The 16,017-nt window shown below is 44.7% G+C and overlaps 1 protein-coding gene across 4 annotated transcripts in view; it reads left to right on the forward strand.

Moving 5' to 3' along the window:
- Positions 1 to 16,017, forward strand: part of PLEKHH1 (pleckstrin homology, MyTH4 and FERM domain containing H1) — a 56,377-nt gene that overhangs the window by 6,301 nt on the left and 34,059 nt on the right. For all 4 annotated transcript variants that reach the window (XM_055362165.2, XM_055362164.2, XM_055362163.2 and 1 more), the window contains exon 2: positions 2,437 to 2,596. In XM_055362165.2, the coding sequence (XP_055218140.2) occupies positions 2,471 to 2,596 (126 nt within the window). In that variant the 5' untranslated portion in view covers positions 2,437 to 2,470. The remainder of the gene's footprint in view (positions 1 to 2,436; positions 2,597 to 16,017) is intronic.

A 16,017-nucleotide genomic window follows, 5' to 3' on the forward strand; every position in this document is an offset into this window, starting at 1 on the left:
TCATGTGTTCTGAGGAACCAAGAACCGAGCTTACTCGGTCCATCAGTGGTTTAATTGTTGGGCCTTTCTCTGCAGGTCTTATTTTTTAGATGAAAAGTCAGGATACATGGTAAAGGTCAGTGCTTGGGGAGATTATGGTGTCAGAATATTTGAGCCCAAGATGTCTTGGGAAATCTGGGATATAGGTTCATCCTTGTGCTAAGGCTTCTGAAAGATCCTAGAAACGATTTCTGCCATTTTCAATTCTACCACACTCTTTGTGAAATTGAAATTCTTTTTATTTTTTTTGGATGGGTAAAGAGCACAGAGTGGCAATGAACAAGGGATTTGGGACCAGAATCCCAGCTCCACCATTAACTAGCTGTACAATTATCTGTAAATTACTTAGCTTCTCTGTTCCTCAGTGTCCTCATGTGTGTGTGGACAACAGTGCTTACCTATTGTTTCACAGGTTGTTGTAAGGTTTAAAGAGGCAACACATGCCTGGCATACAATAAAGACTCAATAAGCAATAGCTACTTGTAGTGTATGATGGGAGAAAAATACGAATAAAAGTCACATGCGAGGGGAGAAGCACGATTGGTGATTAGCCCATCAAAGAGAGGCTAACTTTGCACTGTGGTAGTATCTGGCAACAGTACAGGAGGTGGCTGGGTTTTCTGAGGCCATGTGGCTCCTGCGGAAGGAAAAGGGGATTTTGAAAAGCAACAAATTTTTATTATGGAAAATTCCAGGCATATATTCAAGTAGAGAGATCATATAAAGAACTCCCATATACCCATCAGCCAGCTTCAAAAATTATCAACATTTTACTAATCCTATTTCGTATATCTCCTCCCCTACTTACCTCTTACCTTGAAGTATTTTAAAACAAATCCCAGATATTATATTATTTCACCTGTATATCATAAAAATTTCTAACAGATGACATTTAAAAATATTATCGGCTGGGTACAGTGGCTCACACCTGTAATCCCAGCACTTTAAGAGATTGAGGCAGGTGGATCACTTGAGGCCAGGAGTTCAAGACCAGCCTGGCCAACATAGTGAATCCCCATCTCTACTAAAAATACAAAAAATTAGCCAGGCTTGATGGTGCACGCCTGTAATCCAGCTTCTCAGGAGGCTGAGGCATGAGAATCACTTGAAGCCAGGAGGCAGAGGTTGTAGTGAGCCAAAATTGCACCATTGTATTCCAGTGTGGCTGACAGAGTGAGACTCTCCCTCAAAAAAAAAAAAAAAAATTATCACCCTAAAAAATTAACAATTATTCCTTAAAATTGTTGACTACTAGGGTGACCATGTGTCATGGTTTGGGACAGACCAAATTTATACTTTTTGGGAAGCATCATTCATCATAATGCCCTATAAGGGGGATTTGAAAAATCCTGATGATGGATGTGTCTCCCAGGCATTCTCTCCTGCTTGCTCTGCCTGTATCCCTCTCTCTCATGCACACTCATGCATCCTTCTTCCTTTTCTCATCCTGCATCCAGTGTTTTTTCTCTAAATATGTCCAGGAGGCATCTGAGTGAATTCCCCTGGCTGGACATACTATAGGTGTCTACTTGATTTGTTCTGAATTTGTACAAATTTTTTTCCCAAAGACTTGTGGCTTTCTCCAGAGGTTGCAGCAAAATATCTAGCAGTTTTCTGGTTTGCATCTTAGAACCTGAAGGAAATGGTGAGAATCTATTCCAAAGTGGGATGGATGATTCGATGATAACAATGGACACAATCCCATCTAAATAGAAGATTGTCAAGGACATTCAAAGCATTATATTTTGTTTCCATTTTTTTCTCATCTAACATTTTATATAGATGAAATAGAATAAGAAATAAACTGGGAACCGGGGTTCTGCCTCTAATTAGCTATGTGACCTTGGATGCATCTGTTACCCACTTTAAGCCTTCCCTAAACACATCCCTCCCACTTTTCCCAGCTCCCATTCCCATTTATCTGCACGTCACTTGGCAACTATGACTACATTGTAATTAGATTTTCCTAAGAGTTCCTTGAAAAACACAAAGACAAGGAATTTCTCTTAGTTCTGTTTGCATCTCCAGTGCAGAGCACAGGGTCAGGCATATAAGTAGCTGTTTAATGGATAAGTTTGTTGTGTGAATAATGGATAATTGAAAAACAAATGAGCCCTACTTTTCACTTCTGTCCAAATGAGACTAGGTTCTCCTTAAGGTTTCTCAGGTTTTGCGGTTTCCTGAGGCTCTCAGCTAACTTACAATGGAGCGGGACACACTGAGCTGAGGAAGGCAGGGAGGGGCCCAGGGGATCAGTGACCAATTCTCTTCCCCAGCCCTGTTTTCTCTTCCCCAGCCCTGTTTTCTCTGTCCTTTGGTCCCCTCCCGTTCTTTCCCCACAGAACTTTTCCTCACACGCTTATTTATCTTTTCCTCTTTCTGCATGCTGGTTCTTAGGGCTCCCCAGAATAATCCAGAAGTCGATTCCATCATGGCAGAACTCAAGGTGGAGGCGCCGGCCAGCGTAGACTGGCAGAAACGCTGCCTGACCCTGGAAACTCAGCTTTTCCGGTTCCGCCTACAGGCCAGCAAGATAAGGGAGCTGCTGGCTGACAAGGTGAGTCCCTCAGAGCAGGGAGCTGCCTCTCCACACGCAGAGGTTTATGGCAGGGAGGGCCGTGTGAGAGTGGGAGAGTTGCGGAAAGTCAACTTTCAGTAAGATGCTTTTCCCCATATGCAAAATGAAACCCAAGGTAGTTTAAGACCAAAGTCCGAGCAGTTTACTAAGCTGTTATCTTGCTTGCGTCTTTGCTCGCTCATTAAGGCACACCAAAGACATGCTGCCAATCTTCTCGGTCCCCCATCACTTCCGGAGTCACCTGTGGCTGCAGCGGAGAGGTTCTATTATTCCCTTAACATTTCTTTCTCAGTGTGGGGAAGGACGGTGTTTCGGGAGAAAACAGAAATCTCTACCCTTCCTCTCACCCTTTGTTAAATAAATGAGCTACAGGAGGTGTTCTGCTTTCCTGGTAACAAGGACACAGGCTTTGGAGCCAGACCTAACTTGGCTCTGCCACTTACTGGCTAGATGACCCTGGGCAAGTCCCTTCACCTCTAAGGCAAAAAAACACAAATGTCTACTTCTAAGAGTTATTTTGAGAATTATATCAGATCACATATGTAAAGGTCCTGACATAGAATAGGTCTTAAATGGGAATAATTATTTTATTTACAGGTTTGGGTGGGCTGGTCTGGGAAACTGACCACCTTTCCTAATGTTTCTGTGGGAAGATAACATTCTATTTTATTTTATTTTATTTTATTTATTCATTTATTGAGATGGAGTTTCGCTCTTGTTGCCCAGGCTGGAGTGCAATGGCGCCATCGCAGCTCGCCACAATCTCCGCCTCCTGGGCTCAAGCGATTCTCCTGCCTCAGCCTCCGGAGTAGCTGGGACTACAGGCATGCGCCACCACGCCGGGCTAATTTTGTGTTATTAGTAGAGACGTGGTTTCTCCATGTTGGTCAGGCTGGTCTTGAACTCCCAACCTCAGGTGATCCTCACCTCAGGGGATCACCTCGGCCTCTCAAAGTGCTGGGATTACAGACATGAGCCACTGCGCTCAGCTGGAAGATACATTCTAAACCGCTAACTTTCAGAGGCATTCTGGAGCATAACCCATCTAGAGAGTGAAGACCTGCACTTAAAATTAAGTGAATCAATCATTATATGTATAGTTTTGTTTATAGTATCCATCTGCTTAGCAAACCCTTCTTTCATAAGTACAAAGGGAAAATTCAGCTCACACCTCTCCAAAGAATGTCAAAGTCTCAATTAGTAAAGCCCAAATGGATGACCTGTTTTATTGATAGCTGGAGTCCAGCAGGACAAATCAGTGGCATCACCATGGCTAAGGGGAGTGGTCCTGGACTAGTCTGGACTAGAACTCTTGAACCTTGGGTCTGTTGACATTGTTGTCTCCTAACTCAGACTTTGCAAAACAGAGATGTGCAGGGTACTGCCAGGTACTGCCGATAGAAAGGAATGAATATACATCAGGAAAGGGCAGCAGACCGTAGACAGTGATTCTCAAAGTGTGGTCAGAACCGTTTGGCCAGAACCACGTAGAGTGCTTGTTAAGTATGCATATTCCTGGGTTCTACCCCAGTCCTCTCAATTGAAGTCTCCTGGGGGGTTGCTAATAATCTGCATGTTTAACAAGCATCCAGAAAATCATTCTGTACACTATGAAGTTTGAGAACCCTGACTTAAGCTATGGTATTGGAGGAGGGACGAAAAGGAAGGCAAGGATAAGTAGGGATTGACTCAGCCAGGCAGTCTGAGATATACCTCGGAGGGAAGAGACTTCTGTTTCTAGTAATATGGACAACAAAATAACAAAAAAAACCCCCACTATGAATCACCTGGAAATACTGGGTTAAATATTTAAAATATTCATGTAAATGCAGAGCTGAGCACAGAAAAAAGTAAGAAAAGTCCTCAGGTAACAAAATGAAGAGGGGATAGCCACAGTGGTACTCAACTCTGACAGCTGATTGAGGGGCAGGTGGTGTGTGACTGGCCTCCCTAGAGTAATGTAAGGTTTGAAGTTAGAGTTTTAATATCTGTGGGGATAGAAATGAGGACTGGCCGGCTGGAGGTTGGAGCTGAAACAGACTTCTGCATCAAGTCAGGACTATTATTTCTTTTGATTAGTGTCAGTATGAACAAAATTTAAAAATAAAAATGGTCAGGAATATTAAAGGGCTTACCCTAAATAACGAGGTAGACAAGGAAAGGAAAATCATTCACTGGCACAGGAGATGACAATAGCTTCTCAGACTTAGTTAAGGCTCTGGGTAGAAAAACAAGAGTAGAGTCTCCCCTGAGAACCTGACGATAACACTGGTTTAATGTTAGGATTTATACTACCTGTGTGGTTTAGGAAACCCAAGTTCTGGGCCAGTGATACCCCTGGGGAGCCTGGTAGGGACAGAAACAAAACCTCTCTGGAGACACAAGACCTCAATTCAGATCACACAGGATCCACATAGAAAAAAAGCCTTAATGAAGAGGAATATATAATCAAAAATGACTAAATACTTGAGGAAATAATCTACAATGAGTGAGTATCCACAGACACAAAAAACAATTAGACTAGATCCCCAACAACTTCTAATAATGGAACTGTTGGCAAGAGACTATGAAATAAATGAGTTCAAACGTTTTGAAGACGTAACAAAGAAAATGAAAGCATAAGACAAGAACAAGACACTACCTAAAAAGATCAGGTAAACTTGAAAACTAAATAGAACTTTAATAAGTGAAAGTGTTTTTATTGAAATTAAAATGTATTAATGGATAGATTAAACATCAGATTAGGCACCATGGAAGATAGACTTAATGGACAGGAAAACAGACCTAAGGAAATCATCCAGAATGCTGCCTACAGAAATACAAATACAGCAGTTGAGACCTGGGTGTTAGAATGACAAGGTCCTGTATCTATCAAATAAGATTCCATGAAAGATAGTGGCTGAAAATTTCCAAACTTGATGAAAGATGTGAAGCCTCAGATTCAGGAAACAGAATGAGTCTAACCAGGGTAAGTTTTTAAAAATCACAGTTTGGTTAGATCATTGTTTGGCTGCTGTAAGAAAGAACCTCGAATAACAATGGCTTAAACCAGGCTGATGTTTCTTTCTTTCTCATGTAACCTTCCAGACATAAGCAATCAAGCTCTAGGGTGATGGTCTCTGGATATTTGAAGATGGGTCATCTGATAGTCACATTCCAGCCCCCTTCCCTTTAAGTTAGTGACTCGGAGGTTTCATACCTTTCTTCTGCTGATATGCCACTGGCCAGATCTTATTCACATGGTTATACCCAGCTACAAAGAAGGTTTGTATATTTCTACAAACAGAAATGTAGTCTTTATTCTGAATAACTATGCGCTCAGCTAAAAGTTGGGGGTTCTATTTATATGAGAAAGAAAGAGAGGATAGATAATAGGGAAAAACCAGCAGTCTTTAAGTCTAGACTAATAGGAGGAATAACAAATAGAAACAGAGCATGCATACCTCAAATCAGTAGAGAAAGGAAATGAAAAAAGGAAAGTCTATTAAATACAGATAGGGACAAGAAAATAATATATCAAAAAAAGGAGTAAACAGAAAGGACAAATGAAGTGGCAGAGATAAATCCAAATATATCGGTCACAGGGTGACATATATGGCAGCATTGATGTATGAAAATTTGGAAACATTCTAAATGTCCATCAACAGAGAGATGGATAAACATATTCAGTGTATTTGTACAGTGGAATACTACATTGCAATTAAAAATGAATCAAATAGAACTACATTTGTAAGATCAGTAAATCTCAAAAATCAGCATTGAATAAAAAACATCTGAAGGATATATACAGCATCATACAGTTTATGTACTTCTAAAAACCTTCAAAGACAGTACTAATTGTTGTTTCTCATCCCAGATCCATGCTCATGGATTTTATATATTTGGGAATAAGCATCTGATTTCAATTGAACAAAAGCTCTGCTGCTAAAAAAAAAAAAAAAGTTGAAAACACTGTCTTAGATTACAACAGTTAGAACCATTTAATGGCTAACCTGGGGGTTGCAAAGTCAAATGCTTACAGGTAAGCTAGATAAGTGAAAAGAGCCAGGTGGATTCTGGGAGAACATGAGGGGACATGCTGAAGCCACTTATTGCCATAAGAAAATGTAACCCAGGTATTTTTACTATATACAAATGAGGTAAAAATATAAAAACAACCAAGCGTAGGGTCAACGCTGGGGGAAGGGGGTAAAATTGGAGAGAATTATGCAGGGCTTCAACTGTATCTGTCATGGTCCATTTCTTAAAGACAAACATCAGAAGCAGATGTGACAAAAATTAAGGGTTGACGAAGCCGAATGGTGGATATATGGTTTTTTGGGATTTTTTAAGACAAAGTGACAAGTGACAGGCAGATACATGTGTTTTTTGTTTTGTTTTTGTTTTTGTTTTTGAGACAAAGTTTCTCTCTTGTTGCCCCGGCTGGAGTGCAATGGCCCATTGCAACCTCCCCATCCTGGGTTCAAGCGATTCTCCTGCCTTAGCCTCCCGAGTAGCTGGGATTACAGGCGCGCGCCACCACGCCCAGCTAATTTTGTATTTTTGGTAGAGATGGGGTTTCTCCATTTTGGTCAGGCTGGTCTTGAACTCCCAACCTTAGGTGATCCGCCCGCCTCAGCCTCCCAAAGTGCTGGGATTGCGGGCGTGAGCCACCGCGCCCAGGCAGCAGATACATGTTTTTAAAAAATTATTCTCATCAGGCATGGTGATGCGTGCCTGTAGTCCCAGTGACTTAGAGGCCAAGGTAGGAGGATCGCTTGAGCCAAGGACTTTGAGGCTGCAGTGAGCTGTGATCACACTACACTCCAGCCTGGGTGACACAGCAAAATCCTCTCTCAAAGGATATATATATATTTTTTCTCTACATGTTTCTGTTTGCCTAAAGTATTTCATAATAAATGTTTCAGAGTGTGCCTGTCTACCCTATTCCTCAGGGGCCAACAGAGTGACTGGAAAGCCTTAACCACCTTATAAACACCATACCTTCTTTCTCTACAGCCCCTGGAGTCTGGGTAAACTGAACTTTCATAATATTGACACCTTCTTGTCTTCAAGTCTGTCTCTGATCCTCATGTAACCAGAATGTCTTCACATGGAAATGTTAGGGGTGCATAGTGTGATGAGTCAAGAAAGGGGAAAGGCATAGACACGGGAGGAACAACTGGGCATGTGGGAGGAAAGAGGGGAGAGACACAGATCTGGACTAGGGACCATGGGGTGGGAGACTTAAGAAAAGGGCTGGGACCTGAGTCCGACACTGGACCTCTTGGCAGGAAATCTTAAGGCCACAAACACCATGTTGGTCAATGTCAGGATTGTGTCTGTCCTCTGCAATCATCCCTAAACCAGTAAGACAGGTCCAGCAATTCATGAGATGCTTTCCCTAGCAGAGCCAAGACAAGTTATAGATCGCAGGAAGAGATGCCTTGGGTTTCTTAGGAGAGCTCCTGCTGGGGCCAAGAATCATGGCCAGTTGCTACATGCACTGGGAGGAGCCATGTCAGTTGAGTCTCTGGCCAGCCCTCCCACCCATCTGCTCCCCTACCTCTCTACCCAGCTGGCCCTGGGACATTACATGGGCTGATGACTGCAGGCTGCTCACTGCTGGCTATCCTGCAGGGTGAGCAAAGCCTGGGTGCTTCCCTGGGGGACCATCTCTGCTTAGGATCAGACCTGCCTGTGGGCTGCGGAGGCTTGGAAGAATGCCCTTCTTCCTACCTTGACACAGTCTACTTGCACCTGACTCCCTTGTACAAAATTGTCATTCTAGTCAGGGAATAATCTGTGCTAAAAAGAATTTTTTTAAAAAAGCAGAAACATCAAGGCTCTTAGATAATCCCTCACCTAAGGGAGAGAGAGCCGGATGAAGGGAGAGGAGAGTCGAGACTGTGCCTTTGCTGTTACACCTCTGGGTCTGGTGTGCTATTGCCATGGTCACCCAGCCTGCCTGGGCCACCCCATTCTGGAGCCAGGTTAGCCATGGGTTCCCTTTTCTTCCAGTAGAGGAGGCTGAGGGAGTGGCTGATGACTTGAGATTCACATCTCGCCCTGCTTTGCTCACATCATTTTCCCTAGCTGTCTTTCTTGGCCTGCTAGAGAAGCCACAAAGGCTATTCAGACCAATTTAAAAATTGATACTGTTCTGAGAGGCCACATAAATGGATATTAAAATGTGATTCTTCCTTGGACTTTTTCATTCTTGCTAAACCTGTTTCTCAGTTATCCTATCAGAAAAGTGGGAGCATAGTATCTATCCACAAAAGAGCTTTGTAGGAATTATCATTATGACTACATGGCATCAATATTAGAACTAATACAAGGTTTTTCTTTACTCCCTATCTGCTTCTTTATGCCAAAAGGGCTTTGAGGGTATTAATAAAAGAAGAAATAGGCCAGGAGTGGTGGCTTACGCCTGTAATCCCAGCACTTTGGTAGGCCAAGGCGGGCAGATCACCTGAGGTCAGGAGTTTGAAACCAGCCTGACCAACATGGAGAAACCCTGTCTCTACTAAAAATACAAAATTAGCCAGGCATGGTGGTGCATGCCTGTAATCCCAGCTACTCTGGAGGCTGAAGCAGGAGAATCACTTGAAACCGGGAGGCAGAGGTTGCGGTGAGCCAAGATTGTGCCATTGCACTCCAGCTTGGGCGACAAGAGCAAAACTCCGTCTCAAAAAAAAAGAGAGAAGAAATAATGTGACAAAACATTATTCTTTTTGTAGCTTAAAAACTTCTAACTGAAGCACCGTTTACCAAGTCCAGTTCCAGTGCAACCATGTGTACTTCCGCTCTGTCACAGTGGCTTGCCAGTTTCACCAGCCAAGGTTTTGGAGTATAACTCAGTTTTCGATCTACCTACCAAAAATTTGTAGTTCAGAAATTTTTCTGAGTGGATAAATGGTTCTGTTCACTCCCCTTAAGCAAGAGAACAATGGATGTTGCTCCTTCCACCTCATATGGATTATACAGAGGCAGCAGTTCAGCTTAAGTGCCAGTTTCACAACATATGGGTAGCCCAGAAAAACATATCCTAAAATATCTCATACTTTGTGACAAGGCCAGGTACCATAAAAGGAGAATACAAGGATGAGTTGGAAGTATGTTGAAGTTTGCATAAAATCATCATGGAATGGGTCTTAGCAGGTCTTTGTGCTCACAGATCTGATTTGTTTTGGGAGAAGATGCCTTCTAGGGCTTTTATTCTGTGGGGTGTGTGTGTGTGTGTGTGTGTGTGTGTAAAAGAGATTTTTAATTTTTTTTTTTTTTTTGAGACAGAGTCTCACTTTGTCACCTAGGCTGGAGTGCAATGGTGTGATCTCAGCTCACTGCAACCTCCGCCTCCCAGGTTCAAGAGATTCTCCTGCCTCAGCCTCCCGAGTAGCTGGGATTACAGGCACATGCCACCACGCCCAGCTAATTTTTGTATTTTTAGTAGCGACGGGGTTTCACCATGTTGGCCAGGCTGGTCTTGAACTCCAGACCTCAAGTGATCCGCCTGCCTCGGCCTCCCAAAGTGCTGGGATTACAGGTGTGAGCCACTGCTCCCGGCCTTAAATTGCTTTTCTAACCCTCTATTTTTATTATAAGGCTGCCCTCCTGCTCACCATAGTATTTCTCAGGAACCATGTATGGATGAGTTCTGTAGTGCTCGTGAACCATTTGAGAAGGGGTGCTGATGGGGCTACGGCTCCAGGCTGCATCCCTGAAGGAGTCAGCTTTGTTTTGCATTCTGTGGCCAGGCTACTGTTTCTTACAGTGTGGTCTGTGGACCACCACCTTCATCCACAAGCGCTTTCTTTACAAGCACTTTCTGGAGCTATGTCTCTGACTTGCTAAAGAAAAGCTCTGTGGGCAGAGCCCACGAATCTGCATGATGACAAAGCCCACGTGTGATTCTTACGCCCTTGAAAGTCTCTCCTGCAACTAACCTCTGCCATGGCCTTACCCCGGGCCCCATTCAGCTGTCTTTCTAGTGGATCCCTGGAGCCCCATGTGGCCCAGAGAGGTTCTGGGGTTGTGGGGTACAGTGGAGCCCACAGACAAGACTTGGAGCCCTTTCTCTTCCCAGCTCCGTATTTGTGTATTTTATGTATTTGGAAATAAGCATATGATTTTAATTGAACAAAAGATGTGTTGCTAAAAAAAAAAAAATTGAAAACCATTGTCTTTATATTTTTTATTTTTTCAGACAAAGTCTCACTCTGTTGCCCAAGCTGGAGTGCAGTGGCACCATCTCAGCTCACTGCTACCTCTGCCCCCGAGGCTCAAGCAATCCTCCCACCTTAGCCTCCCAAGTAGGTGGGACCACAGTTGCACACCACCATGCCTGGCTGATTTTTGTATTTTTAGTAGAGACAAGGTTTCAACATGTTGTCCAGGCTGGTCTCCAAGTCCTGAGCTCAAGTGATCCATCCGCCTCGGCCTCCCAAAGTGTTTGGATTACAGGCGTGCACCACCGCGCCCAGCCAAAACAATTGTCTTTGATAACAAGAGTTAGAACAATTTAATGGCTAAAACTGGGGGTTGCAAACTCAAATGTTTGCAGTTAATTTAGATAGATGAGACAATGAAGAGAGTGAGAGGTTCTAGGAAAACGTGAGGGGAAGGGCTAAAGCCACTTACTGCTATAGAAAATAGAAAATATAATGCTAATGTGGCCAGATCTTTTGATTTTTTTAAGAGAAGATGGAAACAAGATGTATATGGAATCTGGATTTTTATGTGACATGTGAGATTTGGATGTGAGAGGCAATGTAGTATAGTGGCTGACAGAATGTACTCTGGAGCCAGTCTACTTGAGTTTGAATTCGGGCTTTGAATCTTAGTAACTGTGTGACCTTAGGCAAGTTACCTTACCTCTCTGTTTTAGTTTCCTGATCCACACAACAGTGATACTAACAGTACCTGCCTTCTGGGGTTGTTATGAAATGTAAATGAGTTAATGCATGTACAGTCCTTATGACAGTGGCCCTGTTTAGCTACATGTGTAGCCTAAATGTCCTACATGTATATACACACAGCCCTACACAGACCAAGTGGTCCTGTTTAGCTATATACATATAAGCTAAATGCCCACAACACAGTGTGAGTCTTATAGGACACTCTTTAAATTAATAGTGGGCAACCTCTGGCTTAAACCCATTCTTTCTGTAGGTGAATCCTAAGTAGTCCGATCACATAATCTATCACCTAAAGCAGGACACTCTGGAGAGAAAGTGAAAGGAGGCTGTATTACTAGTCATGCTGAGACAACAGGTGAGCATCACACTGTCCCGGCCAAACTGGTCTCCCTGCTCCTAAGTGCCATCTTTGTATAGGAAAAAAACCAACAAGCAGCTTTTACCTATAAATTTCTGAATGCCAAGCCATGCACATGTACTTTACATGGAGCAGCTTGTGGAATCTTCACAATGATCCTAGGAGATATCATTATTATTATATATATATATATTTTACTGATGAGGAAACTGAGGCACAGAGAGGTTAAGGAATTTGTCTAAAGCCACACTGTGGTGGAGTCAGTGAGGTTCCACTGCCTTACCTCTTAGCTGTGCCATTCTCTCCCATGGGTACAAGGCAGCAGTAATAATGTTGAACCTTTCACGCCTGTAATCCCAGGACTTAGGGAGGCCGAGGCAGGCGAATCACATGAGGCCAGGAGTTTGAGACCAGCCTGACCAGCATGGAGAAACCCCATTTCTACTAAAAATACCAAAATTAGCCAGGCGTGGTGGTGCACGTCTGTAATCACAGCTACTTGGGAGGCTGAGGCACGAGAATCGCTTGAACCTGGGAGGCGGAGGTTACAGTAAGCTGGGATTGGCCACTCCAGCCTGGGCGACACAGTGAGATTCTGTCTAAAAAAAAAAAAGAATGTTGAACCCTTTTCTCAAAGGGATCATTGAGACCCGGGATGGTGTGGCTCTTGGCTCAGGCCACTGCTTGGCACAGCAGGACTGTGCTGGGAGTACAGGAGAGTCCCAGGTGCTCCTGCCACCGTGGGCTGGTATTTCACAGCATCTCACAGCGTGTGACAAGGAGCTGTACACTTGGGGGTTAAATACCAGATTGGTGCCAAGTGCACTTCATCAGGTTGCTGCAGCCAGTTCTAGGGCAGCTTATGAGTCTTATGTGCAGCTGGTGAAAGTAGATCCCTGTCAGCCACCTAAACCCGACACGTCCTTGGCTGGCGTGTTACCCCAGACCCACACACTGAAAGGACAGCTGAGGACATGGTCCTAGAGGACCCTGGAACAGCCAAATAAGGGTTCTATAGCACCAGCTTTGCAGAGCTCCAGGTGTGGCCTTTAAGCAAAGGTGAAGAAGAAAGATCTGCCCTCGTGAAAAGTGTTGATGCTGGGGCTAAAGTGTTCAGACATTAGTTTTAGAGAAAAAAGAATACTGCAACATAAAAGTGAATATGAAATGCTTTGAGTGTCAAGTGTCCTTGCAGGGTGGATAAGAAGGACTGGCTGGGTGCGGTGGCTCACGTCTGTAATTCCAGCCCTTTGGGAGGCCGAGGCGGGCGGATCACGAGGTCAGGAGATCGAGACCATCTTGGCTAACACGGTGAAACCCCGTCTCTTCTAAAAATATAAAAAATTAGCTGGGCGTGGTGGCGGGTGCTTGTAGTCCCAGCTACTCGGGAGGCTGAGGCAGGAGAATGGCGGGAACCCGGGAGGCGGAGCTTGCAGTGAGCCGAGATCGCGCCACTGCACTCCAGCCTGAGCGACAGAGCAAGACTGTCTCAAAAAAAAAAAAAACAAAACAAAACAAAAAGAAGGACTGGGAGGGTCGGCAGTAATGAGGACCACCTGGCAGTGACAGAGGGTGACCCAGGGCTGGGAGGATACCCCAGGGGAGACCCCAGGCTCTGAAAGGTGCCTTGCCATTCAATCTACTTCAGTAATAGCATGTGCATGGGATAGATAATAAAATCCGGAGGGGAAAAAATGCTCGCTGTGTTGTCAATAACAGAGCGATTTCTGGTTCTGACCAATGTCATTGACTTATCACTCTTGACCCAAATGGAAATGCCTCCATGAGAGGTAAGACCCAAGTTTATCCTTTACTCCACCTTGGTCTCCATTTGCAAAAGAGCAAGACAAGTTTTTCCATCAGATGAAGTCAGAAAATATCAGCCAATCGTTTCAGAATGTCACAAATATGAATTATCATTTCCAATGGAAAGCCTATGCCTTCTTCTGAGCTACAGAGCAGATTAGTTAGGTCTCAGTAGTCCTGCTGAAGTGCAACCTAGGAAACTTATTGAGGGACCAGGGCCTTCCCGTTCAGTATTTCATTTTATTCTTGAAAAAGAAAATGCTCATCATTGCATTCATTAGATTATTTCTGTGTGGGTAAAAAAAAACCCCAAAACCCAACTCTGTCTGGCTTAAGCAAAGAGGATTTATTAGAAGGATCCTGGGGCAGCTCACAGAACTGAAGGAACTATCCAGCAATCATGACTTGGTGAGGTTTGTGCACCTTCTCCAGGGCACCTCCCTGGCTCCAGCCTCTGATCTCTTGATTCCAGATTCCTGGGGAGAGAGAATCTGGCTGGCCCAGTTAGGTCTGGTGTCAAAGAGGGAAGGGTTATGCAGTACCAACACTGGGGGCCACCACTATGTATCAACCAACCCCCCACCACCAAGGAGAATTCCTTTTGCACTGGGCAGCCACCCCTATAAACATAATATTGATTTATGCTGTGCTGTTATCTGCCCCGTGGCTGCATGGCAACTGTGTGAAGGTCAAGGAACTCCTCTGGGACAGGCCTGAGGACTGTTTGACTTAGGACAGTCCATCTGGCTCAAACCAATGCCTGAAACTGACCAGAACCAATCCACCCACTCAGCTTCCATCGAGAGGTTTCAGTAGTGTTACCGCAAGAGAGGAAGGAAAGAAGGGATGTGGGTATCCTTGGCTTGAACACGTGAATGCCTGTCAGAGAGGGCCCTATCCATGGGAGCACCAGGGCATTTTTGTCCCATATGGGTTGTAAGTCTTGAGTTTTACTTGGGATCTTCGGATGAGCATAACTCTAACTCTCTGTCCAAGGGAATGTGCCCCGAAAGCATCTGTGTCTCCCCAGTCCCAGAAAGGAGAAAAAAATGGATGAGGGAAGGCCACCCTGAGCAAAGAGGTCCCCCAGGTTCCCAAACATGAACTGCTGCTTCCATGTAACTTTCCTCTCACTGTCTAGCAGCAGGCTGGGGGGTCCTGCTCATCTACCTTTTAATTAAGGAAAGCAGAATTTCAGCTGAGAGATTGGGAAAGAGAGAAGGATTGATCAGTTCACTGGTAAATATCAGCTAGGGTCCAGGCTGAAGGGAGAAGGTTGAGTAGCCAGAGAAGAGGCCAAATCCTTAGAGAGGAGGTTGGGCTGGAACTTGGGAAGTGAGGGGCACTGGGCCTGTCCAGCCTCGTGGAAGGCATGGCTGGGATGCAACGCCTCTGGGACATGTATGATGCATATGTGTTACTCTGGGACAAGGCAGGCTGGGGAAGGAAGCAGCAGCCCCAGCTAGGCTTGGCACATGGTGTTAGACACGAGAGCGGGATGCATGAATTTGCTCTGCTTCTGTGGGTCCTCCATGTGATGATGTCCAACTGGGCAGCACACGGTGGTGCCCTGGCAGGGGAAGAATGGGAGCTGACATCTAACGCACACTTCACTTGCCAAGCCATGAGCTTGAGAAGCTGCAAAGAGATGCCATGTAGGCTGTGGGCTCGTGAGCAGCTCTTTAGTCTTCAGCTTTAGTTAGGTCTGGTCCCTGAAGAGCCTCCACGTACAAGAACTTCAGTCCCTTTGCTTGGGCCACTTGGTGTAATTTCCAGAATTTCCATGCTCCTCAGCCTTGAGTGACATGCCTCTACTGGCAGCAAGACAGAATTTTTACTTTTTTAAAATTTTTTTTGAGACAGGACCTTGCTGTGTCACCCAGGCTGGAGTGCAGTGGTGCCATCTCAGCTCACTACAGCTTCAACCTCCCAGGCTCAAGTGATCCGCCTGCCTCAGCCTCCTGAGTAGCTGGGACTACAGGCGCATACCGCCACGCCCAGCTAATTAAAAAAGAAAAATTTTAGTAGAGATGAGGTCTTGATATGTTGCCCAGGCTGGTCTTGAACTCCAGGGCTCAAGTGATCTTCCCGCCTTAGGCTTCCAAAGTGCTGGGATTACAGGCATGAGCCACTGTGCCCAGCTCGCAAGATAGAATTTTGAAAAATGTATCTTGAGCCTCTCTTTCTCTTTCTAGTTCTTTAAGATTCGAGAAATCAAATAAGGTGATAGCCCTGAAGCCCTTACAGGCAGAGGTGCCCTCGACTGTGGGTGAGGAGGTATTCATCCCCAACCAGTGAGATATTCTGAGTGGGGAGAAGTGTTTTCTATCGATGAC

Source organism: Gorilla gorilla, chromosome 15, assembly GCF_029281585.2.
Source record: "Gorilla gorilla gorilla isolate KB3781 chromosome 15, NHGRI_mGorGor1-v2.1_pri, whole genome shotgun sequence".
Lineage (NCBI taxonomy): Eukaryota > Metazoa > Chordata > Mammalia > Primates > Hominidae > Gorilla > Gorilla gorilla.